Below are 14,275 nucleotides of genomic sequence, written 5' to 3'. Positions count from 1 at the left end.
TGTCATAGCACCATCAAACGAAAGGGGAAAGTGTTGTAGTAAAATTCAATACAATCCCCACTTCAATTCACCATCAACCAATAACCAATGTTTGAACATCTATGAACCCAGCAGCCAATCCAACTGATAAAACAGAAGTTGAGCATAAAGAAAACTGTTTTACAAGAGCAGAAGGATGCCAACCGCTCATGAATTATCACATGACAGCTTTCTATGCAAGATAACGATATAATTTTCTATCTACTTTGTCTCTTTCCAAGAATTCACGCTCAATTAGAGATTCGATGCGCTTCTTTATGACAACAGGATTTGGCAAGAAACGTGCTTGTAATTGCTTGGTAACCTCAGCTACAATGCTGTTATGATCCAACACCCTCCGTGATTTCATGATCCTGACAATGGCTGCCTCGATCTGAGGTTTCCTGTCCTCCTCAACCCGTTGTCGAGTCTCTTGTTTCTCTGGTTCAGATTCCTTTTGCGCTACCACTGTCCCAATCTTCACTTTAACAAGCTTGCTTGTGAACTTATCATTAAAGTAGAATGTATCATCCTCCGAAATGTCCTTGCTCATGGGCTCCTTACGGAGAACATTCTTCCCCTTGACACAAGCAAGGGACTGCAGACATCTCTTTAGGTCTGAGGCAGGTATCTCAGTATCCCGTTCAATGTCTTTGTAGGTCAATCCATCAGCATTGTTAAACAGCATGAGAACACACATCTGATAAGTGGATACATTCAGTTCATGCTTCTGGCCTTTTCCAAATGTGGCTTTTATGTCAGCTGTACCCATGTTTGTTTGCCATGTCAATCTCCGGCCATTGTGAGTCCCAAGATAATATGCCCGGAATTTCTCACATACTGTAAGAATTTCAGTTGGAAGGTTGCAAGGAGGGCTGGGCTGCGTTGGCCAAGAACCAGTTGTCAAAATGTGGACATCAAGTGTAGGGCCATCCCCGAGTTCCTCAGACTTCTTGGCATAGAAGTCTTGCATGGTGTCCTGGGAGGTTTTCATATCAGTGAACATGCCTTCTAGCTTGGAAGTGAACTGGTATCCACATTCTGTCTTCAGTTTAACTATCATACTTCTCTCAGCATCATCAGAAACAGTTTTGCCAGACAGGAGCCTTTTAGCCAAATGCTGCTTATAGTACTTTTCAAACACATCCTTCTCCTGGAGGTATCGGAACAGCATCATGACTTTGTCCAGTATAACCTCCACATCTTCTTCTGTGGCCCCTTTAAGTCCTTTGCGGAGTTTGTCATCAACATATAATGATATGAATTCAGGTGATCGGTTGTTTAAGTTGATGAAATACTCAAAAGACGAATTCAGAGCATTCTGGAAGGTTTTGTCATTGCCAAAAGCAACACTAATGATCTTATCATGCTTGTCCTTCTCATTTAACAAACGTTGGACAAATTCGACTGGATCTTTCAAACTTTCTGGATCCGTCACTAACTGCTTCCCTGTTTCCCTCAGGTAATAAGTCATGACATCTCTAATTGTTGATAACCCATCAGGAACCCTTCGGAACAAGGAATACATCCGACCCAAATCTTCATACCTGTCATCTACTAGCATGTTAACAAGCCCCGAATTTTCCATGTGAACCAATCTGTGCATGTGATTGGCAATCATTTCTTTCTCCACTACACTAGTTATCTTTGCCTCACTGCCAGCATCCAAGTAGTGTGAGACACGCTCCATTTCCTCATTTAGACGCCTCTCGGCCTTCTTAAGGTAGTTCCCACAGTCACAGCACTCAATGAACTCTTGAGACTCCACACTGTAGAAGCTGGCTGAAACATCGAGAAATGGTTTCTCAAAATCGTCTTGATACACAGCAGGACCCAGATCCATCAGCATCTTCGTTATGCTCCTCATCAGGCCTCTGTTAATCACTTCACCCATTCTTTCCCCTTTTATAAGATCCAAAAGGGTGTTAACCAGCCGACTATGGATCATTGGGGAGTGAATTATGTGATCCCTCCACAAATTCAGACCAAGCTCATGAACAGGTGTCCTATGAGATGTAGGGACATATGTCCTGTCCATGTACATAAGAATATCTCGTATCATCTGTAACGCCTTGTTGTGATCCATCCACTTTGCATTCAGCTCCTCCAAAAATAAACCACCCTGTGCAGCCTCTATGGATTTTGATATTTCCTTCAAGCGCCATGTCATTGTGTTCTGAAGGCCATCATACAGCTTCTCACCATACTTGTGAAGCACCATGTTGTAGGCACTCCTGCACAGATTGAGAGAGAAAAGGTTACAATCAGGCTAGGCCACACTATAGCTTGATGTAGTGCACCTGCATCTAAGCGCCACACTAGATATTTTTATACAGCAATTAGTGCTAGTAAATTTGCTAACTAATTTTCTGCAAAAAAAAAAAAAGTTCAACAGGCACAGATTTGGAGAGACTCTAATAAATCAAACACAAATCTACTGCTCACATAGTGCAATGCAACATAAGTTCCTACATACAGCTCAGTCCCGAATAATCACATCTATTAGCTATCAAAATATGTATAGAGGGTTAGGAAGGATCCATAGGAACTGGTGTTCCGCTAATAATCATCCCAAACAGACACAATTTTGCCCGAATTTGCACAAGTCGCTACTCCAGAAACACACCGGCCGCGGAAGGCCGAAAGGCGGCGATGGCCAGGTAAGGTGATTTGCGCGGGGTGGGTTGCGGGGGTGTGGACCAACCTGTAAAGCTCCTCGAAGGAGAGGCCACTGGCGTTGTGGTTGTAGATCTCGTGGATGGCGTGCTCGAGGACCTTCCATGTCCGCTCCGCGTACTTGGGGTCGAGCTCCACACGGTTCTTGAACGCCTCGATCTTGAAGTTGCGCTTCCTCGGCGGGCCACCGCCGCTCATCGCCGCCAGAGGTTAGGGTTCGGGGGGCGAGGCGGGTGGGTGGACGCGGGCCGAAGCGGGGTGGGCACAGGACACTGGACACAGGGAGAGCGGCGGCGGGGAAGAAACCCGATGGGGAAAACCAGACGGCTCCTCCCTCCTCTCTCTCTTCTTTTCCCCTCCTTTTTATTTTTATTATCAGTTTCTCACTTTTTTTTCCCTTTCTTCGATGAACTGATGACGCATCACGCATGTCCGCCTTCCACTTCCACAGTTCCACCTTGTCAGGTTAATTACCGCAACCAGTTAATTGCCTTCATCATTCATGAGGATTAGCTCCAATTGCTTCACGGGCCGACCTGTAAAATGTCCATTTGCGTCACCAAAAGATCTCAAGCCGTCGACTGTCTTCTACTGCGCCGCACACTGCAGGCCGTGCGCAGCGGAAGCCTCGTTCAGGTCTTTTTTTTTATTTTGATATATAATATTTTTGTTTTTATTTAACAAATATTATCTAATTATAAAGTAACTAAGCTTAAAAGATTTGTCTCAAGATTTACAGGTAAACTGTATAATTAGTTTTTGTTTTTATCTATATTTAGTGATTCATGCATGCGTCGCAAGATTTGATATAAAAAAAATCTTAAAAAGTTTTTGGTTTTTGGTTTTTAAGGTGAACTAAATAAGGCAGCACAACTTTTTTTTAAGAATGGAAGGAGCTTTGAGCATCTCCATCTTCACAGTATAGTTATATTAATAATACGTAACCAATATTGCTCTTTTTTTATTTTCATTTGAGAAGATGTTGCACGAGATCATCAATACATCTACCCCAATATCGTTTTACAAGTGGGCCCTACATGTTAGTACCTTCTTCCTGTCTTTCCCTCACACAACAACCTTATTCACCCTCCTTGCGTTGACCCCCTCCTTGGCCACTGTGCATTTTTTTTTTATTTTTAGCCCATTTTTAAAACAAATTTCAATTTTGACACGTTTTTGAAAAAAATTTCAAATCTAGGCCGTTTGGCCCCGCCACCATGCATGGCGGGGCAAAATCACTGCACCCCGCCATGCATGGTGGCGGGGTACACCCTGCCACGTGGCATTTGCATGGCACTCGTGGCTAAAGTGGGCTGACGTGGACCCCGCCGTGGATCATGGCGGGGTACCCCTACCCCGCCGTGGATCATGGCGGGGTATGCCCGCGCCCTACTTAGCCGGCCGAACGGCCATCTTTCTCTCATTTCTCTCCCTCACTCAGCCCGAGGGTCTTTCTTTCTCTCCCTCTCTCACACCCGAGCTCCGCTCTTCTCCGGTGCCCCTCCGCGTCGTCCTTCACCCCCATTGCCCCGCCTCGGCGTCCCTCTCCGCTGCGTATTCCCCACCTCGTCGTTCTCCACGGTTGTTTTTCCGGCCACCCCTCGTTTGGAGAAGGTAAATTTCTTACAACCTTTACGTTTTCATAGTTTAAATAACATCAATTGTTTATTTTTAATATGTTTAGTAAGTCTCTTGTTACGTTACTTTGTTTAGTTATGTGATTTGTGTTGAATTATTTTCGCGAATTTAGATGGAGGACTCGTATCGTGAGTCGATTTGGCGAAAAAAGGGTCGTCCTAGAGAGTTGTACCCCGATGTGTCTTGCAAGGATGCCCCCGTGCCTCCACAGGAACCTATTCCTAACTGTGATTGTGGACATCCGGCACACGTGAGCCAGTCGAGACATCCGGATACTGCGGCACGTTGCTTCTATACTTGTTATAGTTATAGCGTAAGTCACTGTGCCCTTTATTTTTCTTATTGGTTTTTTATGTTTTTATTCCCAATGAGACAATTGAAACTCTTTTGCAGCCCTACTTCCGGTGCTTTTTCTTCCAATGGATCGACGGGCCGGACAAGTTTGACCCAAGAATTCTGCTTTTCTACCCCGGCGTTGATCATTGCAAACGTGAGTTGTTTACTCGCTGGGTTCCGCCCCCCCCTAACCCTCCTCCTATGACGGAGGAAGAGAAGGCCGTCGCCTCTGCACTTCGGCTCGAGGATCCTCCGAAGTGTCATTGCGGAGAACAAGCCGTGATAAATCCACAGAATGAACTAGAGTTTGTTTGTCCTCTGCGGCGTGAAGTAAGTTTTGATTCAATCTTAAAATTTCAGTTCGTATATGTGTGTTCTAATGTGTTCTTTTTGTAGGATCGTGGTTTTCGAAAGTGCCGTTTCAAGGAGTGGATCTATGGTCCAAAGAGCCATTGGCCAGAGCCTGAGAAGCAGGAGGAGGTTGTAGAGTGGAAGAAGAAGCGGAGGTCTATTGCGCCTCCCGTGATGTGCAAATGTGGTGTTGAAGCTAGCTACGGCCTAGTTCCTTCAGGTCTTGGGATTGGCCACTTCTGTGGCCACATGATCGACTATGATGAGGTTTGCTAGGACTGTGCACATTTAGTACTACTATACTCATATATTTGTTTTTGTACGCTAACTTTGTATTCATATATTTCCCGTAACAGAGCACTCAGAAATGCAAATGGGAATCATCTGATGATGTGTTTAAGTTCAAAGATGAATATAAGGCAAGAGTAGCAGTTCGCAAGACGAGAGGTTATCCTGCAAACTACGTCACTGATTTTGTGAAGGACCATAAGAAGAAAATGCTTGCATTCGCCCAGGAGTTGCGTGTTCGTAACCCTGCGAGTATTGCATGGAAGAAGTGGTCCGAGGAGAGGGAAAAGGAGATAGAGGAGTACCGTGCAAGCAAGGCTGAAGAGCATGCAAGGAAGGCTGCGGAGGAGGCTGAGCGAGTTGAGATGCAATGCTTGAACGATACTATTGCCTCATTATGTGCTAGTGAGTCATTTAATTTTTGAAAGTGAAACTGTTTGTTTCTCTGAAATGAATATGTTATTAATTCTTTAAATATTGTACTTACAGAGATTGGATGCACCGGAAACTGGCAAGCAGATGTGGGCCGTGCTAAGTACGCGGAGAATATGATATTAGGGCGGGACGGTGCAGTTGGTGGCACTGCTAGCCGTCCGATTGTGGTCGAAGAGGAGGCCGAGGCGGAGGAAGACGACGACACCGGAAGGATAGGCGACCTCATTCGTCTTGCCGAGGAATTGGGGTACCCTCAGGAGAAGCATGACTATGAAATGGGAAGGATATGCGACCTACTTCGTCTTTCAGAGGAGGGTGAGGCGTCAGGGCCGATGCCTGTCGGTGCCACAGAGGAGGGTGAGGCTGCATACCACAACCAGAAGACATCGGTCTACCACTCATGGTGGCCAACAGACATGACCGAGGAAGAGGGACAGTTATACTCTCAGGCGGCAGAAGAGGCGGAGGCAGCTTACTACGAGAGACAGGCTAGTGAGGCCAAGGCAGCGGAGGCGAGCATGGGTAAGGAGGCTGTAGTGGACGATTGGGAGTCCGAGGACGAGTTGCTTACGCAGTGGTGCACGCAGTTTGATTGATGTGGTAATGTATGTGAGTGGCTTAGGGATGAGACTTTTGTACTATGAAACTTGTCATGTAATAATTTGTACTCCGACGTATTTCAATTTGATCGCTCCTCGCCAAAGTCCACAGCTGTCAGAATGTTTAAAAAGATTTTCTAATATGTTTAACTAATATAACAATTAAAAGTTTTGTTTCTTGCGTGTTTAGGTGCTATTTTTTTGTGTAATATTTAAAAAGCAATAGAGGAAGTCACTTTGATTAGTGCCATGATAGGTACCTGGGGTTCTGGCCAATTTCTGGCTACCCCGCCATGGCTGGGGGCGGGTTAGGGGTACCCCGCCATGGTCCATGGCGGGGTACCCCCTAACCCGCCCCCAGCCATGGCGGGGTAGCCAGAAATTGGCCAGAACCGTTGCTGCAGTGTCTTTGTTCGGTTTTTGTTAACCGATTGTCCTGGTTCGCAGCTGGTTTGGCAAGACTGAGATTTTTACGTAAATACCAAAGATACTTTAGAACGAACAACTTAAATAATTCTCACTAATGCTTAAAAAAGGTACATCAAATATCTAGAAATATGTCAGTTACCAACGTGCTGGAAATAACAATATGTCACAGGTACTACATGACAAGTCCCAACTGCTAAACAGGTATAATCTAATCATCGCCAGGGGTGTAGCGGTTTCGCGGCTTCCGTCGCCTCCTAGGATTGGTAGGCACCACGTTGCTTGTCCACCCCACGTCCGTGCGGTCTCGCCGCTGCCTCTCGCGCTGCCGCCTATGGATACGCTCCATCTCCTGTGTGGACGAAGTACCCTGCAAACAAGCACCCTAATGAGCAATTTTAATTTTTGAATCATGCAAATATAGAAAAGTAAAAGCACAGCATAGGCACCTGGTGCTCGACGTGTGTGTACTCCTCCTGTGTGTACTCCACCCCCTGTGTGTACTCCTCCGGTGTGTACTCCACCCCCTGTGTACCAATAGGAGCACCGCCTAGCTGTGAGGTACCCATCTCCTCGTGACCGGTGAACTCCCACTGTAACTCGTCGTCGTCGTCGTCGCCACTAGTCGTGGAGTACTGAAGGGCCTCGTCGTCATCGTCCACGTCCGCTGGACCCTTCCCTGTGTACTGCGGAGTACGTACAGAGGAGGACGCGGCCCTAGCCGAAGTAGCTCTAGTGGACATCGAGGCCGTCTGGCTCCTAGACAACATGGGGTGCAACGGAGGCGCATATGTCGTGTCTGCACAGCTCAGCTTAGCCGCTAACTTCTTGCAGCCCTTTTTGATTTTCTGCAGGTTAAAATGACAACATGCATTATTCAGTTGTAATTGCTTTGTAATAATGAATTTTTTTATCGAAAGTACCTTCACAAAGCTGCGAAGAGGGTTGCTCTTGTCGTCTCTACTCCGGAACAGTTGCCTACTAGCTTCCTCGGAGTAGTTAGACAACTGTTGTGACTACAACATCACACACAACATTAACTCGATCATTTGGACAACTGTTGTGCCATAAACATCAAATAATACATGAAAGTCCAAGGTACTTACCACATATCTATTTACAGGCAAACCCGGAGGTTTAGTGGGCCTTCCAACTGGAAAACGCTCCCAAATCCAAACCTGAAGTAGATATGAGCAGCCACCTAGGTTTCCATTCGAAGACTGGCGACGACAGGCCTGGCAAAGCTGACGGTATGTCCATGCAAGCACCGCGGTACCCCAACTGTAGCCGGCAATGTTGTCCAGTGGCTGCATAAGGATCCTCAGGAAAATCCAGCTGATGCTGTCTCCTGAGGAATCAGGGAACAAGAAACCCCCCAAGAAGTGCCACAACCACACCTTTGCATACATCTCCACCTCATGATCTGGAGCATCAGGCGGTGGTCCTGCACCAAAGTTCTGCGTAATCCAAGACGTCGAGACTCCTGAGGTCTTCCTGCAATTACCAGTAAACCAATATTGTATAAATATAGATGTATCTAAAACGGTTGTATTAGTAATTTCAATGGGACTCAAATATGAACTTACTTGGTGCCTTTAACTTCAGCATCTGATGGCCGCCTGCCACAAAACTCCTGTACCAAGTCTAGCCAAGTAGACTCATCGACGACCCCAGTCACCGGATGACCAGACAAACTCAAACACAATATCATCTTCACATCCTGCAATGTGATAGTCATTTCTCCACAAGGTGTGTGGAAGGTGTGCGTCTCTGGTCTCCACCTGCATCGTTATAATGTTGTGTATATCAATTATTTGAGGTCACATATTTGACAAACAAATTAAAGTAATGTAAAATGCTATTTTACCTGTCAACAAAAGCAGTAAGAACTGCAGGGTCTAGAGTGGGAAGTCCACTGTTGTAGACCCGGACGATCTCAAGAAAGCCTGCACGACGAATGTACGGCGCGTATCGCTCGTTCCAGCTGTGTACGTGGTGCGTGCGACCACGAAGCACACACAACGGCCTCTGCTGCTCCGACAAGGCCTTGGCCCGGTGGTCCTTGTCGTAGTCCGCCTCAATGAGGCTAAAGCGGGGATGAGGTGCCCGCGCCGCCATCGTAGCCCGCCTGTTTCAAAAATGAAATAAACAACATTAGTACAATTATTAACATTAGTAATAAGACAAAGCAAGTACATTTGAAGACAAATAACATAAATGCATGATTACTAAGAATTTTGATAAGCACAAAGATTAATAAACAACCTCTTGTCTACCCCTCCTATGAAATCTAGCGTTATGACCAGGTTTCTTGCAAATGCTGCATAGGTTCTGCGCACGTTCTTCGTTGAAGTCACCGCCACCATACATGTCATCGCCATAACCTTTCATATTGTCCATATCGCCTTTCAGTCGCTTCTTCTTCCTCCTTCCCTTCCCTACCTTTCTTAGATCCGGATAAGGCACGTAGTCCTCACCATAATATGGAGGCCACTGCGACTCGTCAAGGTACGGCTCGAAACTCTTCTCCCAAACATTTAGGGTGTTGGCACGGAGATACAAGGGTGACATGTATGGATCAGCTGTATGGTCAAAACCTCTAAGCCGACAAGACGTAATCATGTGTGAGCAAGGGGCATGCATGATCTGAGGTACGTTGCAACTGCATTCTACTTTTTCGAGATCCACACGGTACGTTCGCCCACCAAATCGTTCGCCGCCAAGGTTTGTGCCCCCTCTAGCTCGTACGCTAAAAACAAGTCTTTCTCGTCCATAGGGCTCACCAACCTGTTGCTTGGACAACTCCTCAGCCTCCTGCAAATATTCATGTGCAGCCTTCCCCCATCTTCCAAGCTCCTCTTCATTCCTCAGGGCTAGGCCATACCGCGTAACAAAATATTCATTGCACTTCTTAAAAGAGAACTCAACAATACCGGACACTGGTAGAGATCGAACGCCTTTGAACACACGATTGAAAGACTCAGAGGAGTTTGTTGTCATTATGCCATACCGAAACCCACCCTCATCATATGCTAATGCCCACTTCGCTTTATTTTCCATCTGCTGATCTAACCATTCCTTGCCCGCTCGGTTCATCATCTTCTGTAGTTCCGCCATTGTCTCCTTAAACTGGTGTTCCGTACGTTTATTACAAAGTTCCTTTAACTTGTCTGCCACCTCCTTCTTCCGTTGACGGCGCCAGAAATTAGCGGCAAAATGCCTCATGCACCAACGATGCACTAGGGGTGGGTGCCCATCAATGTGTTCACCGGCAGCATTAAGAATTCCAATGTGACGGTCCGATATCAAACAAATGGTGCGAGAAGGACCAAGGACGTGAAGACGGAGCAGACGCATGAACCATGACCACGAATCATTGTTCTCCCCCTCTGCCAAAGCAAAAGCCAGTGGCACAATTTGATTCTCAGGGTCTACAGCAGCAGCCATCATCAATGTACCTCTGTATTTGCCGGTGAGGAATGTGCCGTCAACTAGAACAACTGGCCGGCAATACTGAAATGCACGCTTACACTGATCAAAATACCAGAACACACGGTACAGAATATGCCTCAACGGGTTCTGAAGATAAAACCCTCCTGTGTATATGAACCATCTCATGCCAGGGTTGAAGTGTTGCATTGCACACAAAATGCGTGGAACCCTGTTATAGGCTTCCTCCCAACTACCCCACCGAATTGCCAGGGCAATTTGCTTTGCCCGCCATGCCTTTCCATATGTTACCTCATACCCAACAAAAGTGGCTATGGTCTCCTGCAAGAAAGACACCGATACGTCGTTGTCCGCATCTACAAGACCCAATATACGGCGAGCAAGGTACCGAGCCGTCAACTGGGGATGGTACCGTTTGCCCTTATTAGTCTGGCATCTGTGCGGCTGCTCCACTGAAGTTACCTTCCACTTCCCATCACTCGACCGTTTCCGTGCATTCAACTTCCACGTGCACGGGAAACCTGCCTTGCATACTATTTGAAATTTTACCTCCTTGTCGGAATGCCGAACCGTGTACGGCCTATGATGATACACAGCATAGTCCTGAAGGAACAACTTCATCTCAGACATCGTATTGAAAAGCATTCCCTTCCTGAGTATTAAATTTTCATGGTTGTACAATGATTCCTTACAAATCTGCAAACCCGTGTCACAAACCGCCATATGCGACATGCTGACATCCATATAATTAGGAACACCGGTAAAGGGCAAGCCAGCCTCCCTCAGCTGTCTAAGCTCTGCCGATGTATAAGAGGGTGGTGCAACGTAAGGTTCCGCCACTCGAACCCGACCCCATCCTTCGTATTCCTCTCCATCAACTGGATACCCTGTGGCTAAATTGCCGTGAGTGTGCGTTGCATGAAGTACCTCAAGCGGAACTCCTGAGGGCATGCCACGAACCGGTGCACACATGCCAGGTGAACCTACTTCCTCATTTTCTGATTCCTCAGAATCAGAGCAAACATCATCACCAATCATTTCATCCTCTGCCGCCTCATTCTCCTCTTGTTCAAACTCGTCTACATCAAAATCATTTCTTATTTGACCAACTGGAGGAGATTGAACCCGCTCCTGCGTCCAATTACCATCCAAGTCCATACTCTCCATAGTTTGTTGGACCTGCACACCACAATCACCATCGTCGTCGAAGGACGCCTCCTCATTCTCAACAGTCTCCAACACCAACTCAGCCATGCCCACATTCGAACCTTGGATGACCCTATTGTACCGGGACCACTCAGCTTGGTTGCACAACTCCATCATCACATAGTGTGCCCTATTCTTTCCAACATCAAACCTACCCTTTAGTGTGAAAGCATCGCCAAACTTCAAACTCAAACGCTCACATAGATCACTAAAACTGGGGGGACCATCAAACCATTCCAAATCCTCAGACATATCCTCAAACTGACAATCCTCTCTCCTAACAATTCCTCCGTAAAAAACTCTTACACCGTAATCCATCTACAAAACGATTTGACATCCGATCATCAACTAACCAATATGGTAGTACGAAATACTAATGAACTAACTAAATTCTTAACTAATTCTGACATAAACAACTAACTTACTAACTAATTACTACATAACTAACTAACTTACTAACTAAATTATTAACTCTACTAATATTAACTAACTAACTAACTAATTACTAACATAACTAACTAACTAACTTACTAACTAATTTATCACCTCTACTTATATAAACTAACTCAAAGTAGTGTAATTTCGATAATTTAACTACAAAAAATTTAACTAAGTAGCAATTTAACTAAAATTTAAATAACTAGCAATTTAACTAAAATTAAACTAACTAACTAAATAACTAATAATAATCGTTAAATAAATAACTAGCAATTTAACTAAACAAAATTAAAAAATACCGTCAAACGGCCGAGGAAGGAGGTCTTCGAGCGGCCGAGGGAGGGGGCAGCGCCTCCAAGGCCGCGGGCGGCGCCCCAACCACCGGCGGCGCGCGCCGCGGCGTGCGGGCGCGGGGCGTGGCGGGCCGCAGGGCCGGGGCGCGGCGCGGCGTGGGGCGCGGCGTGGGGCGCGGCGCGGGGCGCGGGGCGCGGGCCGCGGCACGGCTGCCCGCAGGCGCGGCGAGGCGCGGGGCGCGGCGGGTCGCGGGGCGCGGGGCGAGGTGCGGCGGCGGTGCGGGCGCGGGTCGCGGCGGCCGGGCGTGGGGAGGGGCTGCGGGTGACTCAACTGAAAGCCGAGGGGGAGGGCCGTTTTGTCAGGCCGCACCCCGCCATGATCCACGGCGGGGTTCACTACCCCGCCATGATCCGTGGCGGGTTCCACGTCGGCATACAGGGCCATGCAAATGCCACGTGGCAGGGTGTACCCCGCCACCATGCATGGCGGGGTGCAGTGATTTTGCCCCGCCATGCATGGTGGCGGGGCCAAACGGCCTAGATTTGAAATTTTTTTCAAAAACGTGTCAAAATTGAAATTTGTTTTAAAAATGGGCTAAAAATAAAAAAAAATTCGCCACTGTCGTGCCGCCTTGGTCCCACTGCGCTAGCCCAGATTTCGCCTCGGTGCTAGCCCTGATTCTACTTGGGCCTTAATACCTCACCGCACCACTCGTCTGCCATGGGAAGCAATGGCGAATCCAGCCGCCAAAAATGACCTGGGCGGACTTGTACTATAAACTTTTGGCTACCAACAACAACATGTATGTGTTTCCATAAAAAATGTAGAACAACCAGCAAGAATCAAGATGTTACCTTTTAATAATAGAATTATCAGTAATAGACAAGTCAATTATAAAATGACATTAATCATAAAAGTATTGAAGAATCAAAAAAGGACATCTAGACATACCTTTCCTAAAACATTAACAACATCTGTCACTTTGAAGGTGGTAAACTCATCTTACGATCTTTCATGGAGCAAACAGAAGAGGCGACTTCACCTATAGAAGGTCAAACGGCCGTCCGATCACGACACGACACTAGCATGATGTGGCACGACATGTCGTAAAACGGCACTACCAGGCACGGCGGTGCTGTCGTGTCGTGCTGTATCGTGTCTCCGTGCCGTGGTCGTGGCCCAGGCATAGTACTACAAGCCATTAGCCGTGTCGTGTCGTGCCGCCACACGCGGGTCGTTGTGCCGCCGTGCTTTGTTGCCGTCGCGGAAGCACCCCCAGCCGCTCGTCGTCACCGCGAATGCGTTGTCGCCATCATTCGCCACCGCAAGGACATGCTCTAGTTGTGCGGCTGCGCCTGCGCCGCTGACACTGACGCAGGACGCGATGCCGTCTCAGGGACGCGCTGCAGACATGACGCCATTGCAGGACGCGACGTCGCCTCGGGGACGCGTCATAGACACGACGCCGCAGCGGGGACGCGGCCTTGACCACGCCTCGCCGATCGTGCGCTAGCACTTGCGTGAGGACGTGCTCGTGGACTCACCTCGCCATCGCCGGAAGGAAGCACCCTGGCCATGCACACCGTCACAACCCCGACCAAGTGCCTCCTGCTCTGCTGTTTGCATTTTGCTGAGAGCCACGAAGTGAAAAAAAATGACGGCTGTGAGGGATGGGAGGGAGGAGAACGAGAGAAAATGAGGTGAGAGTTTACTTATATATGTAGGTTTTGAGGATCTAACGGTGAGAAATTCTCTAAATGAATTAAACGGCTGAGAACAACCGGACCGCTACTGTTCTAGCCTAATTTTTATGTCGTGCTCGCTGGCACTATATATGGATCCTGTGATGTGCCGCACATTTTTCGGACCGAGCCTGCGTCGGCCTAACGGGCCTGTCTTGTAGCTCGGCTCTAGTGCACATGCAGCTTGCCAACTTCCAACCCGTAACAAATTTTCATCGGAGTTGGGTCGCATGGGGTAGATGATGGATGGTGTCCACCCAATTTTATTCTGAAAAACGTGGTTTTGGCTGCAGCCTGCAGCACACCATATTGGCCGAGAATCATTGGATTTGGTACTAACTAATCATTGATTAATATATATACTATAAATAATATGTG

General features: G+C 47.3%; 4 protein-coding genes across 4 annotated transcripts; 1 reads left to right on the top strand and 3 right to left on the bottom strand.

Annotated features, from left to right (window-relative positions):
* LOC8066432 (cullin-3A) lies at positions 6–3,085 on the bottom strand. Its single transcript, XM_002452508.2, has 2 exons — positions 2,723–3,085; positions 6–2,252 (listed from the first exon to the last, which is right to left on the bottom strand). Exons 1-2 carry the CDS (start codon positions 2,890–2,892, stop codon positions 212–214), a joined length of 2,211 nt encoding a protein of 736 aa, XP_002452553.1. The 5' UTR covers positions 2,893–3,085; the 3' UTR covers positions 6–211.
* Positions 4,200–6,425, top strand: LOC110435087. The gene is made up of 6 exons (XM_021460452.1): positions 4,200–4,308; positions 4,445–4,645; positions 4,726–4,998; positions 5,065–5,286; positions 5,376–5,712; positions 5,797–6,425. Exons 2-6 carry the CDS (start codon positions 4,445–4,447, stop codon positions 6,336–6,338), a joined length of 1,575 nt encoding a protein of 524 aa, XP_021316127.1. The 5' UTR covers positions 4,200–4,308; the 3' UTR covers positions 6,339–6,425.
* On the bottom strand, positions 6,843–7,873 carry LOC110435100. Its single transcript, XM_021460465.1, has 3 exons — positions 7,691–7,873; positions 7,217–7,615; positions 6,843–7,137 (listed from the first exon to the last, which is right to left on the bottom strand). Exons 2-3 carry the CDS (start codon positions 7,535–7,537, stop codon positions 6,979–6,981), a joined length of 480 nt encoding a protein of 159 aa, XP_021316140.1. The 5' UTR covers positions 7,538–7,615; positions 7,691–7,873; the 3' UTR covers positions 6,843–6,978.
* Positions 7,581–8,895, bottom strand: LOC110434835 (serine/threonine-protein phosphatase 7 long form homolog). The gene is made up of 5 exons (XM_021459580.1): positions 8,635–8,895; positions 8,354–8,548; positions 7,874–8,261; positions 7,732–7,783; positions 7,581–7,615 (listed from the first exon to the last, which is right to left on the bottom strand). The coding sequence occupies exons 1-5, from the start codon at positions 8,883–8,885 to the stop codon at positions 7,581–7,583; spliced, it is 921 nt and encodes a 306-aa protein (XP_021315255.1). The 5' UTR covers positions 8,886–8,895.

Source organism: Sorghum bicolor, chromosome 4 (genome assembly GCF_000003195.3).
Source record: "Sorghum bicolor cultivar BTx623 chromosome 4, Sorghum_bicolor_NCBIv3, whole genome shotgun sequence".
NCBI lineage: Eukaryota > Viridiplantae > Streptophyta > Magnoliopsida > Poales > Poaceae > Sorghum > Sorghum bicolor.
This window is presented reverse-complemented; position numbering and strand designations above follow the sequence as displayed.

Excerpts from the sequence above, each read along its gene's own strand:
- LOC110434835 (XM_021459580.1), bottom strand. The coding sequence starts at position 8,885 with ATGGCGGCGCGGGCACCTCATCCCCGCTTTAGCCTCATTGAGGCGGAC. Across the intron at positions 8,262-8,353 it reads GCTGAAGTTAAAGGCACCAA|GAAGACCTCAGGAGTCTCGA; the intron begins GTAAGTTCATAT and ends TGGTAATTGCAG. Across the intron at positions 7,616-7,731 it reads TAGTAGGCAACTGTTCCGGA|AAAATCAAAAAGGGCTGCAA; the intron begins GTAGAGACGACA and ends TTTAACCTGCAG.
- LOC110435100 (XM_021460465.1), bottom strand. The coding sequence starts at position 7,537 with ATGTTGTCTAGGAGCCAGACGGCCTCGATGTCCACTAGAGCTACTTCG. Across the intron at positions 7,138-7,216 it reads ACACACACGTCGAGCACCAG|GGTACTTCGTCCACACAGGA; the intron begins GTGCCTATGCTG and ends GCTTGTTTGCAG.
- LOC8066432 (XM_002452508.2), bottom strand. The coding sequence starts at position 2,892 with ATGAGCGGCGGTGGCCCGCCGAGGAAGCGCAACTTCAAGATCGAGGCG. Across the intron at positions 2,253-2,722 it reads TCCTTCGAGGAGCTTTACAG|GAGTGCCTACAACATGGTGC; the intron begins GTTGGTCCACAC and ends CAATCTGTGCAG.
- LOC110435087 (XM_021460452.1), top strand. The coding sequence starts at position 4,445 with ATGGAGGACTCGTATCGTGAGTCGATTTGGCGAAAAAAGGGTCGTCCT. Across the intron at positions 4,646-4,725 it reads ATACTTGTTATAGTTATAGC|CCCTACTTCCGGTGCTTTTT; the intron begins GTAAGTCACTGT and ends ACTCTTTTGCAG. Across the intron at positions 5,287-5,375 it reads ACATGATCGACTATGATGAG|AGCACTCAGAAATGCAAATG; the intron begins GTTTGCTAGGAC and ends TTCCCGTAACAG.